The sequence below is a fragment of the Staurois parvus genome, unplaced genomic scaffold (genome assembly GCF_062004578.1).
Source record: "Staurois parvus isolate SC_StPar_1 unplaced genomic scaffold, SC_StPar_1.0 ptg000151l, whole genome shotgun sequence".
Taxonomy (NCBI): Eukaryota; Metazoa; Chordata; class Amphibia; order Anura; family Ranidae; genus Staurois; species Staurois parvus.
Window position 1 is genome coordinate 12,535,746 of NW_028317947.1, and position 17,576 is coordinate 12,553,321.

Sequence of the window (17,576 nt, forward strand, 5' to 3'; positions counted from 1 at the left end):
CAGTGTCATTTGAGTGGCTGACAGTGAGGAGTGAAGACGTGTCCTGAGTGACAGCTGGTAAAATGAAGATTTTTCTGATTTTCGTTGCACTTTTTTTGTTTTTTCTTGCCAATGGCAAGGCTATGGATCCCACCAAGTTAAAGATCCCAATAAACTCCACAGAATGCGATGTGAAATGTGGAATAGGGCTTAGGATAGAGACCCGATGCATCGTGGGGCCGAAAGGAAAATCTGGAGCGCCTGCTGTAACCGACTGTGAAAGGTTAGAGGTTGAATGTCATGGTATCTGGGAGTGCAAGCCGAGAAATTACAACTTGAACATTGGCGCAAGCGCCACGATGGACTGCCAACCGGAATTTCTACCTGACCATAGAGAGGAAACCATGTCCTACAACTGGGCGTATACTTCTGGAATCACCACGAATGATAACAGCTTTAATGAACAAATTGGCAGCGAGCGCTCCGTCCACATTTACAACGTCACCGAGAGCCAGGCCGGGACCTATCGGTGCAACATGAAGGAGCCCAGCGGCAAGCTGGTAAAGGTCATTTACTTTTATGTTCGGGTGATCGATCCCGACAAACTTCCCTTAAAGTACAAGCAGATTCCTAACCTGAAGGAAAACTGGCAAAAACAGGGAACAAAGGAATTGCTCAAACAAAGAATGGAGACTTTGCTCTCCAATAACCAGATCTACATAATCCTTGGAGTTGGAATCGGGGCAGCTGTGCCGCTAGCCATCGTTTGCAGCCTTCTGTGCAGCTGTTGTAGAAAAATGAAAAAGCTGCATGATGAGGAGACTGGGGGAGAAGAGCTAGAAGAAGAAAAGCAATGGCGAATGGAGCCAAGAGGAGAAGAGCAATGGCGAATGGAGCCAGGAGGAGAAGAGCAATGGCGAATGGAGCCAGGAGGAGAAGAGCAATGGCGAATGGAGCCAGGAGAAGAGCAATGGCAAATGGAGCCAGGAGGAGAAGAGCAATGGCAAATGAAGCCAGGAGGAGAAGAGCAATGGCAAATGAAGCCAGCAGGAGAAGAGCAATGGCAAATGGAGCCAGGAGGAGAAGAGCAATGGCATATGGAGCCAGCAGGAGAAGAGCAATGGCATATGGAGCCAGTAGGAAAAGAGCAATGGCAAATGGAGCCAGCAGGAGAAGAGCAATGGCAAATGGAGCCAGGAGGAAAAGAGCAATGGCATATGGAGCCAGGAGGAAAAGAGCAATGGCAAATGGAGCCAGCAGGAGAAGAGCAATGGCAAATGGAGCCAGGAGGAAAAGAGCAATGGCAAATGGAGCCAGGAGGAAAAGAGCAATGGCATATGGAGCCAGGAGGAGAAGAGCAACGGCGAATGGAGCCAGGAGGAGAAGAGCAACGGCGAATGGAGCCAGGAGGAGAAGAGCAACGGCGAATGGAGCCAGGAGGAGAAGAGCAACGGCGAATGGAGCCAGGAGGAGAAGAGCAACGGCGAATGGAGCCAGGAGGAGAAGAGCAACGGCGAATGGAGCCAGGAGGAGAAGAGCAACGGCGAATGGAGCCAGGAGGAGAAGAGCAACGGCGAATGGAGCCAGGAGGAGAAGAGCAACGGCGAATGGAGCCAGGAGGGACAGAGCCTGGAGCAATAGAGCCAGGGACAAAAAAGCCTGGGGAAAAAGTGCTTGAAGGACAAGTGTCTGGAAGAGCAGAGTCTGGAGAAGCAGCATCATCTGAGGAAAAAGCATCAGGAGGAGCAGCGCTTAGGGGAAAGGCACCTGGAAGAGCAAAGTCACCAGCAGCAGCAGCGGCTGGAGGAAAAGTGTCTGGAGGAAAAGCGCCTGGACGAGCAGAAGGGAAAAAGTCAGATGGGAAAAAGTCAGAAGGGAAAAAGTCAGAAGGGAAAAAGTCAGAAGGGAAAAAGTCAGAGGGGAAAAAGTCAGAGGGGAAAAAGTCAGAGGGGAAAAAGTCAGAGGGGAAAAAGTCAGAGGGGAAAAAGTCAGAGGGGAAAAAGTCAGCGGGGAAAAAGTCAGAAGGGAAAAATTCAGGAGGGAAAAAGTCAGGAGGGAAAAAGTCAGGAGGGAAAAAGTCAGGAGGGAAAAAGTCAGGAGGGAAAAAGTCAGGAGGGAAATAGATGGGAAGATGTCTGAGGGTGTAGGCTGATGAGCAGTGGTCATCTCTTACCATGTCCGCGTACGCCATGATGTCACGTCTACTTAGATCGAAGGTGAAAAGCAGCTTTTCAGAGTGGCTAAGCAGGCACCATGCTTACACGGGGCTTAAGACCAGTTTCGCACCGCTGTACCCATGGTTTTTGCATGATTGAACTGTATTGTTGCTGTATTGTCTCCCATTATATTGTAAAGCGCTGAGCAAACTGTTGGCGCTATATAAATCCTGTATAATAATAATAATATAGTATAATTTTTGTCTGTATACAATAGATCTGTATATAGTAGATTTCTCTGTCTGTATACAATAGATCTGTATATAGTAGATTTTTCTGTCTTATACAATAGATCTGTATATAGTAGATTTTTCTGTCTTATACAATAGATCTGTATATAGTAGATTTTTCTGTCTGTATACAATAGATCTGTATATAGTAGATTTTTCTGTCTGTATACAATAGATCTGTATATAGTAGATTTCTCTGTCTGTATACAATAGATCTGTATATAGTAGATTTTTCTGTCTGTATACAATAGATCTGTATATAGTAGATTTTTCTGTCTTATACAATAGATCTGTATATAGTAGATTTTTCTGTCTTATACAATAGATCTGTATAAAGTAGATTTTTCTGTCTGTATACAATAGATCTGTATATAGTAGATTTTTCTGTCTGTATACAATAGATCTGTATATAGTAGATTTTTCTGTCTTATACAATAGATCTGTATATAGTAGATTTTTCTGTCTTATACAATAGATCTGTATATAGTAGATTTCTCTGTCTGTATACAATAGATCTGTATATAGTAGATTTCTCTGTCTGTATACAATAGATCTGTATATAGTAGATTTTTCTGTTTGTATACAATAGATCTGTATATAGTAGATTTCTCTGTCTTTATACAGTAGATCTGTATGTAGTAGATTTCTCTGTCTGTATACAATAGATCTGTATGTAGTAGATTTCTCTGTCTGTATACAGTAGATCTGTATATAGTAGATTTCTCTGTCTGTATACAATAGATCTGTATATAGTAGATTTCTCTGTCTGTATACAATAGATCTGGATGAGCATTAGGGAAAAAGTCAGGAGGGAAAAAGAAGCATTAGGAGTCCCCAGGGAGAAAAATGCTATAGACAATGGGATTTTTAGACCCCATTCACACCTGAGCATTCCGGGAATGCACACAGAAACGGAAAATTTCTGGGGGATTAGACTGGATGGGGAGAATGTACTGGTGCACCCTGTACTGGGGGATTAGACTGGATGGGGGGACTGTACTGGTGCACCCTGTACTGGGGGATTAGACTGGATGGGGGGACTGTACTGGTGCACCCTGTACTGGGGGATTAGACTGATGCACCCTGTACTGGGGGATTAGACTGGTGCACCCTGTACTGGGGGATTAGACTGGTGCACCCTGTACTGGGGGATTAGACTGGTGCACCCTGTACTGGGGGATTAGACTGGTGCACCCTGTACTGGGGGATTAGACTGGTGCACCCTGTACTGGGGGATTAGACTGGTGCACCCTGTACTGGGGGATTAGACTGGTGCACCCTGTACTGGGGGATTAGACTGGTGCACCCTGTACTGGGGGATTAGACTGGTGCACCCTGTACTGGGGGATTAGCGCTTTACAGTAAATAGTAGATTTCTCGCTCTGTATACAGTAGATCTGTGTGTATATAGTAGATTTCTGTCTCTGTATACAGTAGATCTGTATATAGTAGATTGCTCTGTCTGTATACAATAGACCTGTGTATATAGTAGATTTCTGTCTGTGTACAGTAGGTCTGTTTATATAGATTTCTCTGTCTCTATACAATAGATCTGTATATAGTAGATTTCTCTGTCTGTATATAGTAGATTTCTGTCTGTATATAGTAGATTTCTCTGCATATAGTAGATTTCTCTGTCTGTATATAGTAGATTTCTGTCTGTATATAGTAGATTTCTCTGTCTGTATATAGTAGATTTCTCTGTCTGCATATAGTAGATTTCTCTGTCTGCATATAGTAGATTTCTCTGTCTGCATATAGTAGATTTCTCTGTCTGCATATAGTAGATTTCTCTGTCTGTATATAGTAGATTTCTGTCTGTATATAGTAGATTTCTCTGTCTGTATATAGTAATTTCTCTGTCTGTATATAGTAGATGTCTCTGTCTGTATATAGTAGATTTCTCTGTCTGTATATAGTAATTTCTCTGTCTGTATATAGTAGATGTCTCTGTCTGTATATAGTAGCATCAGGAGCAGTGCCTGGGAGAGCAGCAGCATCTGGGGAAAAAGCATCAGGAGGAGCAGCGCTTGGGGGAAAGGCACCTGGAAGAGCAAAGTCACCAGCAGCAGCAGCGGCTGGAGGAAAAGTGTCTGGAGGAAAAGCACCTGGACGAGCAGAAGGGAAAAAGTCAGATGGGAAAAAAACAAGAGGGAAAAAGTCAGGAGGGAAAAAGTCAGAAGGGAAAAAGTCAGATGGGAAAAAAACAAGAGGGAAAAAGTCAGGAGGGAAAAAGTCAGAAGGGAAAAAGACAGAAGGGAAAAAGACAGAAGGGAAGAAGACAGAAGGGAAAAAGACAGAAGGGAAAAAGACAGAAGGGAAAAAGTCTAAAGGGAAGAAGTCAGGAGGGAAAAAGTCAGGAGGGAAAAAGTCAGGAGGGAAAAAGTCAGGAGGGAAAAAGTCAGGAGGGAAAAAGTCAGGAGGGAAAAAGTCAGGAGGGAAAAAGTCAGGAGGGAAAAAGTCAGGAGGGAAATAGATGGGAAGATGTCTGAGGGTGTAGGCTGATGAGCAGCGGTCATCTCTTACCATGTCCGCGTACGCCATGATGTCACGTCTACTTAGATCGAAGGTGAAAAGCAGCTTTTCAGAGTGGCTAAGCAGGCACCATGCTTACACGGGGCTTAAGACCAGTTTCGCACCGCTGTACCCATGGTTTTTGCATGATTGAACTGTATTGTTGCTGTATTGTCTCCCATTATATTGTAAAGCGCTGAGCAAACTGTTGGCGCTATATAAATCCTGTATAATGATAATATCATTTTTGTCTGTATACAATAGATCTGTGTATATATAGTAGATTTCTCTGTCTGTATACAATAGATCTGTATATAGTAGATTTCTGTCTGTATATAGTAGATTTCTCTGTCTGTATATAGTAGATGTCTCTGTCTGTATATAGTAGATGTCTCTGTCTGTATATAGTAGATTTCTCTGTCTGTATATAGTAGATTTCTCTGTCTGTATATAGTAGATGTCTCTGTCTGTATATAGTGGGTCTCCCTCTCTGTATACAGCGGATATGTTTGTTTACCATTGTCAGTGCACAGCAGACTGGAGGCTATTTTTAGCTCTGGCCGGAAGCAGGCTGATGATGTCACAGGGTGCAGTTGCCGTGGAAACCTAGACCAAGGAGCTGCAGCTGCAGCTGAGCTCAGTGTCATTTGAGTGGCTGACAGTGAGGAGTGAAGACGTGTCCTGAGTGACAGCTGGTAAAATGAAGATTTTTCTGATTTTCGTTGCACTTTTTTTGTTTTTTCTTGCCAATGGCAAGGCTATGGATCCCACCAAGGTAAAGATCCCAATAAACTCCACAGAATGCGATGTGAAATGTGGAATAGGGCTTAGGATAGAGACCCGATGCATCGTGGGGCCGAAAGGAAAATCTGGAGCGCCTGCTGTAACCGACTGTGAAAGGTTAGAGGTTGAATGTCATGGTATCTGGGAGTGCAAGCCGAGAAATTACAACTTGAACATTGGCGCAAGCGCCACGATGGACTGCCAACCGGAATTTCTACCTGACCATAGAGAGGAAACCATGTCCTACAACTGGGCGTATACTTCTGGAATCACCACGAATGATAACAGCTTTAATGAACAAATTGGCAGCCAGCGCTCCGTCCACATTTACAACGTCACCGAGAGCCAGGCCGGGACCTATCGGTGCAACATGAAGGAGCCCAGCGGCAAGCTGGTAAAGGTCATTTACTTTTATGTTCGGGTGATCGATCCCGACAAACTTCCCTTAAAGTACAAGCAGATTCCTAACCTGAAGGAAAACTGGCAAAAACAGGGAACAAAGGAATTGCTCAAACAAAGAATGGAGACTTTGCTCTCCAATAACCAGATCTACATAATCCTTGGAGTTGGAATCGGGGCAGCTGTGCCGCTAGCCATCGTTTGCAGCCTTCTGTGCAGCTGTTGTAGAAAAATGAAAAAGCTGCATGATGAGGAGACTGGGGGAGAAGAGCTAGAAGAAGAAAAGCAATGGCGAATGGAGCCAAGAGGAGAAGAGCAATGGCGAATGGAGCCAGGAGGAGAAGAGCAATGGCGAATGGAGCCAGGAGGAGAAGAGCAATGGCGAATGGAGCCAGGAGAAGAGCAATGGCAAATGGAGCCAGGAGGAGAAGAGCAATGGCAAATGAAGCCAGGAGGAGAAGAGCAATGGCAAATGGAGCCAGCAGGAGAAGAGCAATGGCAAATGGAGCCAGGAGGAGAAGAGCAATGGCAAATGGAGCCAGCAGGAGAAGAGCAATGGCATATGGAGCCAGGAGGAGAAGAGCAATGGCAAATGGAGCCAGCAGGAGAAGAGCAATGGCAAATGGAGCCAGGAGTAAAAGAGCAATGGCATATGGAGCCAGGAGGAAAAGAGCAATGGCAAATGGAGCCAGCAGGAGAAGAGCAATGGCAAATGGAGCCAGGAGGAAAAGAGCAATGGCAAATGGAGCCAGGAGGAAAAGAGCAATGGCATATGGAGCCAGGAGGAGAAGAGCAACGGCGAATGGAGCCAGGAGGAGAAGAGCAACGGCGAATGGAGCCAGGAGGAGAAGAGCAACGGCGAATGGAGCCAGGAGGAGAAGAGCAACGGCGAATGGAGCCAGGAGGAGAAGAGCAACGGCGAATGGAGCCAGGAGGAGAAGAGCAACGGCGAATGGAGCCAGGAGGAGAAGAGCAACGGCGAATGGAGCCAGGAGGGACAGAGCCTGGAGCAATAGAGCCAGGGACAAAAAAGCCTGGGGAAAAAGTGCTTGAAGGACAAGTGTCTGGAAGAGCAGAGTCTGGAGAAGCAGCATCTGCAGCATCATCTGAGGAAAAAGCATCAGGAGGAGCAGCGCTTAGGGGAAAGGCACCTGGAAGAGCAAAGTCACCAGCAGCAGCAGCGGCTGGAGGAAAAGTGTCTGGAGGAAAAGCGCCTGGACGAGCAGAAGGGAAAAAGTCAGATGGGAAAAAGTCAGATGGGAAAAAGTCAGAAGGGAAAAAGTCAGAAGGGAAAAAGTCAGAAGGGAAAAAGTCAGAAGGGAAAAAGTCAGAGGGGAAAAAGTCAGAGGGGAAAAAGTCAGAGGGGAAAAAGTCAGAGGGGAAAAAGTCAGAGGGGAAAAAGTCAGAGGGGAAAAAGTCAGAGGGGAAAAAGTCAGAGGGGAAAAAGTCAGAGGGGAAAAAGTCAGAGGGGAAAAAGTCAGGAGGGAAAAAGTCAGGAGGGAAATAGATGGGAAGATGTCTGAGGGTGTAGGCTGATGAGCAGCAGTCATCTCTTACCATGTCCGCGTACGCCATGATGTCACGTCTACTTAGATCGAAGGTGAAAAGCAGCTTTTCAGAGTGGCTAAGCAGGCACCATGCTTACACGGGGCTTAAGACCAGTTTCGCACCGCTGTACCCATGGTTTTTGCATGATTGAACTGTATTGTTGCTGTATTGTCTCCCATTATATTGTAAAGCGCTGAGCAAACTGTTGGCGCTATATAAATCCTGTATAATAATAATAATATAGTATAATTTTTGTCTGTATACAATAGATCTGTATATAGTAGATTTCTCTGTCTGTATACAATAGATCTGTATATAGTAGATTTTTCTGTCTTATACAATAGATCTGTATATAGTAGATTTTTCTGTCTTATACAATAGATCTGTATATAGTAGATTTTTCTGTCTGTATACAATAGATCTGTATATAGTAGATTTCTCTGTCTGTATACAATAGATCTGTATATAGTAGATTTTTTTGTCTGTATACAATAGATCTGTATATAGTAGATTTTTCTGTCTTATACAATAGATCTGTATATAGTAGATTTTTCTGTCTTATACAATAGATCTGTATATAGTAGATTTTTCTGTCTTATACAATAGATCTGTATAAAGTAGATTTTTCTGTCTGTATACAATAGATCTGTATATAGTAGATTTTTCTGTCTGTATACAATAGATCTGTATATAGTAGATTTTTCTGTCTTATACAATAGATCTGTATAAAGTAGATTTTTCTGTCTGTATACAATAGATCTGTATATAGTAGATTTCTCTGTCTGTATACAATAGATCTGTATGTAGTAGATTTCTCTGTCTGTATACAGTAGATCTGTATATAGTAGATTTCTCTGTCTGTATACAATAGATCTGTATATAGTAGATTTCTCTGTCTGTATACAATAGATCTGTATATAGTAGATTTTTCTGTCTGTATACAATATATCTGTATATAGTAGATTTTTCTGTCTGTATACAATAGATCTGTATATAGTAGATTTTTCTGTCTTATACAATAGATCTGTATGTAGTAGATTTTTCTGTCTTATACAATAGATCTGTATATAGTAGATTTCTCTGTCTGTATACAATAGATCTGTATATAGTAGATTTCTCTGTCTGTATACAATAGATCTGTATATAGTAGATTTTTCTGTCTTATACAATAGATCTGTATATAGTAGATTTTTCTGTCTGTATACAATAGATCTGTATATAGTAGATTTTTCTTATACAATAGATCTGTATATGGTAGATTTCTCTGTCTGTATACAATAGATCTGTATATGGTAGATTTCTCTGTCTGTATACAATAGATCTGTATATGGTAGATTTCTCTGTCTGTATACAATAGATCTGTATATGGTAGATTTCTCTGTCTGTATACAATAGATCTGTATGTAGTAGATTTCTCTGTCTGTATACAATAGATCTGCATATAGTAGATTTCTCTGTCTGTATACAATAGATCTGTATGTAGTAGATTTCTCTGTCTGTATACAATAGATCTGTATATAGTAGATTTCTCTGTATACAATAGATCTGTATATAGTAGATTTCTCTGTCTGTATACAATAGATCTGTATATAGTAGATTTCTCTGTCTGTATACAATAGATCTGTATGTAGTAGATTTTTCTCTCTGTATACAATAGATCTGTATATAGTAGATTTCCCTGTCTGTATACAATTTATTATTATTATTATTATACAGTATTTATAAAGCGCCAATGGTTCGCTCAGCGCTGTACATTACAAAGGGGGACATAACATGCGACAGAAGAATACCAATACAATGCAAAACATGAGGGGATATACAATAGATCTGTATGTAGTAGATTTCTCTGTCTGTATACAATAGATCTGTATATAGTAGATTTCTCTGTATACAATAGATCTGTATATAGTAGATTTCTCTGTCTGTATACAATAGATCTGTATATAGTAGATTTCTCTGTCTGTATACAATAGATCTGTATGTAGTAGATTTCTCTGTCTGTATACAATAGATCTGTATGTAGTAGATTTCTCTGTCTGTATACAATAGATCTGTATATAGTAGATTTCTCTGTCTGTATATAATAGATCTGTATATAGTAGATTTCTCTGTCTGTATACAATAGATCTGTATATAGTAGATTTCTCTGTCTGTATACAATAGATCTGTATATAGTAGATTTCTCTGTATACAATAGATCTGTATATAGTAGATTTCTCTGTCTGTATACAATAGATCTGTATATAGTAGATTTCTCTGTCTGTATATAGTAGATTTCTCTGTCTGTATACAATAGATCTGTATATAGTAGATTTCTCTGTCTGTATACAATAGATCTGTATATAGTAGATTTCTCTGTCTGTATACAATAGATCTGTATATAGTAGATTTCTCTGTCTGTATACAATAGATCTGTATATAGTAGATTTCTCTCTGTATACAATAGATCTGTATATAGTAGATTTCTCTGTCTGTATACAGTATATATAGAAGAGCAATGGCGAATGGAGCCAGGAGGGACAGAGCCTGGAGCAATAGAGCCAGGGACAAAAAGCCTGGGGAAAAAGTGCTTGAAGGACAAATGTCTGGAAGAGCAGCTCCTGGGGCAGCAGCACCTGGGGGAAAAGCGCCTGGATGAGCATTAGGGAAAAAGTCAGGAGGGAAAAAGAAGCATTAGGAGTCCCCAGGGAGAAAAATGCTATAGACAATGGGATTTTTAGACCCCATTCACACCTGAGCATTCCGGGAATGCACACAGAAACGGAAAATTTCTGGGGGATTAGACTGGATGGGGAGAATGTACTGGTGCACCCTGTACTGGGGGATTAGACTGGATGGGGGACTGTACTGGTGCACCCTGTACTGGGGGATTAGACTGGTGCACCCTGTACTGGGGGATTAGACTGATGCACCCTGTACTGGGGGATTAGACTGGTGCACCCTGTACTGGGGGATTAGACTGGTGCACCCTGTACTGGGGGATTAGACTGGTGCACCCTGTACTGGGGGATTAGACTGGTGCACCCTGTACTGGGGGATTAGACTGGTGCACCCTGTACTGGGGGATTAGACTGGTGCACCCTGTACTGGGGGATTAGACTGGTGCACCCTGTACTGGGGGATTAGACTGGTGCACCCTGTACTGGGGGATTAGACTGGTGCACCCTGTACTGGGGGATTAGACTGGTTCACCCTGTACTGGGGGATTAGACTGGTTCACCCTGTACTGGGGGATTAGACTGATGCACCCTGTACTGGGGGATTAGACTGATGCACCCTGTACTGGGGGATTAGACTGATGCACCCTGTACTGGGGGATTAGACTGATGCACCCTGTACTGGGGGATTAGACTGATGCACCCTGTACTGGGGGATTAGACTGGTGCACCCTGTACTGGGGGATTAGACTGGTGCACCCTGTACTGGGGGATTAGACTGGTGCACCCTGTACTGGGGGATTAGACTGAATGGGGGGACTGTACTGGTGCACCCTGTACTGGGGGATTAGACTGGATGGGGGGACTGTACTGGTGCACCCTGTACTGGGGGATTAGACTGGATGGGGGGACTGTACTGGTGCACCCTGTACTGGGGGATTACACTGGATGGGGGGGGGGGGGGGGGGGCGGGGGAGTGTACTGGTGCACCCTGTACTGGGGGTTACACTGGATGGGGGGACTGTACTGGTGCACCCTGTACTGGGGAATTACACTGGATGGGGGACTGTACTGGTGCACCCTGTACTGGGGGTTACACTGGATGGGGGGGGGGAAGTGTACTGGTGCACCCTGTACTGGGGGTTACACTGGATGGGGGGACTGTACTGGTGCACCATGTACTGGGGGTTACACTGGATGGGGGGACTGTACTGGTGCACCCTGTACTGGGGGTTACACTGGATGGGGGGGGGGGGCTGTACTGGTGCACCATGTACTGGGGGTTACACTGGATGGGGGGACTGTATTGGTGCACCCTGTACTGGGGGTTACACTGGTGCACCATGTACTGGGGGTTACACTGGATGGGGGGACTGTACTGGTACATCCTGTACTGGGGGTTACACTGGATGGGGAGGGGGGGCTGTACTGGTGCACCATGTACTGGGGGTTACACTGGATGGGGGGACTGCCCTGTACTGACCCTATTGGAAGTCTGTGACAACATGGTAGACTTTAATGACAGTTACAGATTTCAAAATATAACAACATGATTTCTGAACTTAATTTACCATGATGCAGCCTATTGGAGATTGTGATTGGTGCTCCATACACCCGACTCCCCCTCCCTGTAACAGATCAGATTGGGGGATGTGCTTTACTCTGTGCACCCTGATCTCTGTAGGACTGCATGACCCTGTGAGCTGCCATACACACATAGTACTTACGATCATCTCTGATGATAGGGGGAGGGGTATGGAGGTCCTGATGAGCTGATCTCAATGCCTTCACTTGCAGCCTGCTGTCAGATCTTATGCTTCACTGCACATAGACGCCAGCCCCCTCTAGAGGCCAAAACCTTTTAGCAGCGGCCCAGAGTTACCACAACCTCCTCTCTACCCATCCACAGATACACAACACGCCTCTGTATTCACGGGGCTCTGGCAGCAGAAAGGAGCTCTGTCTTCGACAGGAAACACATGACCTCCACTCCCCCCCGTTTTTTTTTAGCGAACTCTAACGTAACAAACAAGCAGAGGCTGCAGAGTGGAGCTCCACTCGACAGGAAACACATGACCTCCACTATATATATTTTTTTTAATCTAACGAACTTTAATGAAACAAATGTTTCCTGTGTATACTTTTCAAGGGGGGAGTCTGACTGCAGATTGGAGCTCTAGTCTGGACAGGAAACATGTGACCTCCACTCTACGTTTTTTATTTAATGAAACAAACAACCAATAGACGCAAGTCCAGGAAGTGGAGGTCACATGTTTCCTGTGTACTTTTCAATGGGGGTTTGGCTGCAGATTGGAGCTCTACTCTGGACAGGATACATGTGACCTCCACTCCAACTTTTTTTTTAATGAACTATAATGAAACAAAACAACCAATAGAAGCAAGTCAAGGAAGTGGAGGTCACATGCTTCCTGTCACATATTTCCTGTGTATACTTTTCAATGGGGGGGGGTCTGGCTGCAGACTGTAGCTCTACTCTGGAAAGGATACATGTGACCTCCACTCTAAATGTTTTTTAAAATGAACTTTATTGAAACAAACAACCAATAGACACAAGTCAAGGAAGTCGAGGTCTCGTTTCCTGTGTATACTTTTCAAGGGGGACTGGTTGTAGACTGGAGCTTCACTCTTGACATGAAACATGTGACCTCCACTCTTTGTTTTTATTTTAGTGAACTCTAAAGTGGTAATAAAATCTTCTGTAATAAATTTACCTACAGGGAAGCTTATAATAAAGCTTACCTGTAATTAAAATTAATATAAGCCCTGTTTGATAGCGACATACCTGTGCCATTCCTTCAGAGCACTGTGCCGTGGCCTGGGACTCCCGCGTGCATGCATGGGAGTGACACCATCGTGGCTCAGCCAGTCAGCTGACCAGAGCTCGCAAACCCAGAAGGAAGAGCGAGTGAAGATGGAAGCCCTGGGGAGCCATGACAGCATGCCGCTGGAGGGCTTCGTTTCAAGGTAAGTCCTTCATAATGTGCTAGTATGCAATGCATACTAGCACATTATGCCTTTACCTTGCAGGGAGTTTTCCTTTTTTTTGGATGCGGTTTACTACTGCTTTAATGGAACAATCAATGGCTGCAGAGTGGAGCTCCACTCCACAGGGAATATGTGGCCTCTACTTCACTTTTTTTTTCATTTTAACCACTTGCCAACCGCGCTATAGCTGAATGACAGCTAAAGCGCAGTTGTCCAGTTCTGGGAGGGCGTCATATGACATACTCCCAGAACACACCCTCCCGTGCACCCCCAGCGGCGTGCATCCCGCAATTTCCATGATCGCTGTGTCCTATAGTATTTAGTCAGCCACCACAAAAAAGTATTTAGTCAGCCACCAATAGTGCAAGTTCTCCCACTTACAAAGATGAGAGAGGCCTGTAATTGGCATCATAGGTAGACCTCAACTATGAGAGACAAAATGAGGAAAAAAATCCAGACAATCACATTGGCTGATCTGGAAAGAATTTATTTGCAAATTATGGTGGAAAATAAGTATTTGGTCACCTACAAACAAGCAAGATTTCTGGCTCTCGCAGACCTGTACCTTCTTCTTTAAGAGGCTCCTCTGTCCTGCACTCATTACCTGTATCAATGGCACCTGTTTGAACTTGTTATCAGTATAAAAGACACCTGTCCACAACCTCAAACAGTCACACTCCAAACTCCACTATGGTGAAGACCAAAGAGCTGTCAAAGGATGCCAGAAACAAAATTGTAGACCTGCACCAGGCTGGGGAGACTGAATCTGCAATAGGCAAGCAGCTTGGTGTGAACAAATCAACTGTGGGAGCAATAATTAGAAAATGGAAGACATACAAGACCACTGATAATCTCCCTCGATCTGGGGCTCCATGCAAGATCTCACCTAATGGGGTCAAAATGATCACAAGAACGGTGAGCAAAAATCCCAGGACCACACGGGGGAACCAAGTGAATGACCTGCAGAGAGCTGGGACAAACATAACAAAGGCTACCATCAGTAACACACTACGCCGCCAGGGACTCAGATCCTGCAGTGCCAGATGTGTCCCCCTGCTTAAGCCAGTACATGTCCTGGCCCGTCTGAAGTTTGCTAGAGAGCATTTGGATGATCCAGAAGAGGATTGGGAGAATGTCATATGGTCAGATGAAACCAAAATAGAATTGTTTGGTAGAAACACAACTCGTCGTGTTTGGAGAAGAGAGAATGCTGAGTTGCATCCAAAGAACACCATACCTACTGTGAAGCATGGGGGTGGCAACATCATGCTTTGGGGCTATTTCTCCGCAAAGGGACCAGGACGACTGATCCATGTACAGGACAGAATGAATGGGGCCATGTATCGTGAGATTTTGAGTGCAAACCTCCTTCCATCAGCAAGGGCATTGAAGATGAAACGTGGCTGGGTCTTCCAACATGACAATGATCCCAAACATACCGCCCGGGCAACGAAGGAGTGGCTTCGTAAGAAGCATTTCAAGGTCCTGGAGTGACCTAGCCAGTCTCCAGATCTCAACCCCATAGAAAACCTTTGGAGGGAGTTGAAAGTTCGTGTTGCCCAGCGACAGCCCCAAAACATCACTGCTCTAGAGGAGATCTGCATGGAGGAATGGGCCAACATACCAGCAACAGTGTGTGCCAACCTTGTGAAGACTTACAGGAAACGTTTGACCTCTGTCATTGCCAACAAAGGATATATAACAGTATTGAGATGAACTTTTGTTATTGACCAAATACTTATTTTCCACCATAATTTGCAAATAAATTCTTTCCAAATCAGCCAATGTGATTGTCCGGATTTTTTTTCTCATTTTGTCTCTCATAGTTGAGGTCTACCTATGATGCCAATTACAGGCCTCTCTCATCTTTTTAAGTGGGAGAACTTGCACAATTGGTGGCTGACTAAATACTTTTTTGCCCCACTGTATATGACAGTAAGACCCCAACGGAGCCGTACTACATCATTTTGTTTCTGTCCTCATGGGGTTTTGGATATTCCTGTCCACCTTTGTGTTTCAGCTCCTCCTATTACATTTCACATTACATTTAAAAAAATGGAAATTCTATGAGACAGAGTGGAATCCCTTCATATCTATAAAATGGATAGGAGAGTCTAGAGTAGCCATAAGGTAACTTTTTCCCTATGCCTCTCAGCCATACATTCATAACCCTGAAACATACAGGAAGTGCCATGGTCGTACCTACAGGGGTCGAAATTGTGACCCAGGCTCATGCTGCATGGGGTCCGTGTGCCCCCCGTTATGCCTAGATAGGAGGAGTGGTGGGGGCAGCTGCATGTAGAGGAATCAATCTCATCACTATCCTCCTGCAGCCGCTGAATGACCACTTCTCCTCCTCTCCCTCCCACAGGCATTCAGCATTCCTCCTATCCAGCTTTTTTCTGCTGCCCCAGCTGTGCTCTCTGGCCCCCATGCTGTTCAGTCCCCCCTGTTTACTGCCCCCATGCTCTCCGGCTTCCCGTGCTCTCCACCCTCCGTGCTCTCCACCCCCCCCCCCATGTCCTCCTTGGTACCACCCCCCCTCCCTTGCAGCTCCACCGGGTTCCCCTCTCCCCGCTCCCAGCGGCTGCTGTGGGGGATGCTGTCAGGATGGAGAGTGGGGAAAGAGCCAGTTAATGTGCCTTTTCTGAATGGACAGTCAGTGATCGATAGACTGTGTTTACTATGCTTCAGTTTATGAATAGGCAGGAAGCTCTATACAGAGCTATTCCTGTCCATTTATTCTGTGCAGCTGTTGATGCAGAGAAGGGGACTGGTGGAACATCAGAGCTTTGTTTACACTCCTGATATTTCACCAAAGCCCCCCACCGAGGCTTGTGAAAATAATTAAAAAAAACCAAAATGGTAAAAAAATAAATAAATAATAATAAAAAAAAATAACTAAAAAAAAAAAAAAACTACTGACACCAGTGGCGGAACCACCAGGATCACAAAGGTTGCACTTGCGATCGGGCCCTGGGGTTCCACCACTGGGCTTGGAGGGAAGGGCTCCAGCCAAGGGTCAGGGGGCTCTTTATGGTTTCTTGCATCAGGGCCCTGAAGGTTCTAGTGACGCCCCCAGAGAGAGCATGGTTGATCGATTTTAGGGGCCTAATCCAGGCAGCAAATCTTCAAGGCAGTCACCAAAATCAATACCGGGGGATCAAATAGCACGGCAACATAAGAATATAGAAGGGGGCGCCTTGATCAATAGTAGCAGTAAGTTGTGTGTTTCCAGAAGTTGAAATGGATAGGGCTCGCCTGAATTTATAGCCGGTTATTTATATGTATACATTTTCGGGATTTGAGCATAGATATATCCTATTTCTGTTGCACTGCAGGTCAGTGACCAGACCTGAACCTTGTAGCTCTCCCACAGATTGTGTATATTTTCCCCATATTGGCACTCTATCCACAGGAGTTTTTGGAGTAGGAGTATCCACAGGAGCACAGAGTAGAGTAGGGACTGGCCAGAGAGGGATTACTTTGACGGAGTTGGCCAGCTTAAACATACACTGCAATGTATGTGAACTAAAAATCCCTGTTTATGTGTAAAGTTTGCTAGAAAGGGTGTATAGCAGTATGCAGAGAGTTTGTTTGCATTTTGGAGAGCAGAGTAAGAACTGTCCAGATAGGGATTACTTTGATGCTGTTGCTCATTTTAGCCACTTTAATACTGGGCACTTTCACACCCTTCCTGCCCAGGCCAATTTTCTGCACTGTCGCACTTTGCATGACAATTGCACTGTCATGCCACACTGTACCCATATTATATTTTTATACATTTTTCACACAAATAGAGCTTTCATTTGGTGTGTTTAATCATCAATGAATTATTTATTTTTTGATAAATAAATGAAAAAGGACTGAAATATTTTTTTCTTCATTTCTGTTATAAAATTTTGCAAATAAATAAACTTTCTTCATAAATTTAGGTCAAACTGTATTCTGCTACATTTCTTTGGCGAAAATAACCCAAATCAGTGTATATTATTTAATCTGCAGGAAAGATATTGTCCACAAACTATGGTATATTTTTTTTATTATTATAAAAATTGATCAGTCCTGATGTACTGACGGCCTATCTCATTTCTTGAGGCCTGAAAAATGCCAGGACAGTACAAATATCCCCCAAATGACCCCTTTTTGGAAAGTAGACAGTCCAAGATATTTAGTAAGAGGATGGTGAGTTTTTAAAAGTTGTAATTTTTTTGTCACAATTTTTTGGAAAATGAAGAAATTAA

General features: G+C 43.9%; 1 protein-coding gene across 4 annotated transcripts in view; it reads right to left on the reverse strand.

The window, feature by feature from the left end:
• NT5C3B (5'-nucleotidase, cytosolic IIIB) overlaps nt 1-17,576 on the reverse strand; it is a 116,384-nt gene that overhangs the window by 29,904 nt on the left and 68,904 nt on the right. Inside the window, exon 1 of one of the 4 annotated variants that reach the window (XM_089674458.1) lies at nt 12,054-12,336. The exons of the other annotated variants lie outside the window; for them this stretch is intronic. Within the exon in view, the coding sequence (XP_089530584.1) occupies nt 12,054-12,059 (6 nt within the window). The 5' untranslated portion in view covers nt 12,060-12,336. Of the gene's footprint in view, nt 1-12,053; nt 12,337-17,576 lie in introns of those variants that run through there. 4 annotated transcript variants of the gene reach the window in all.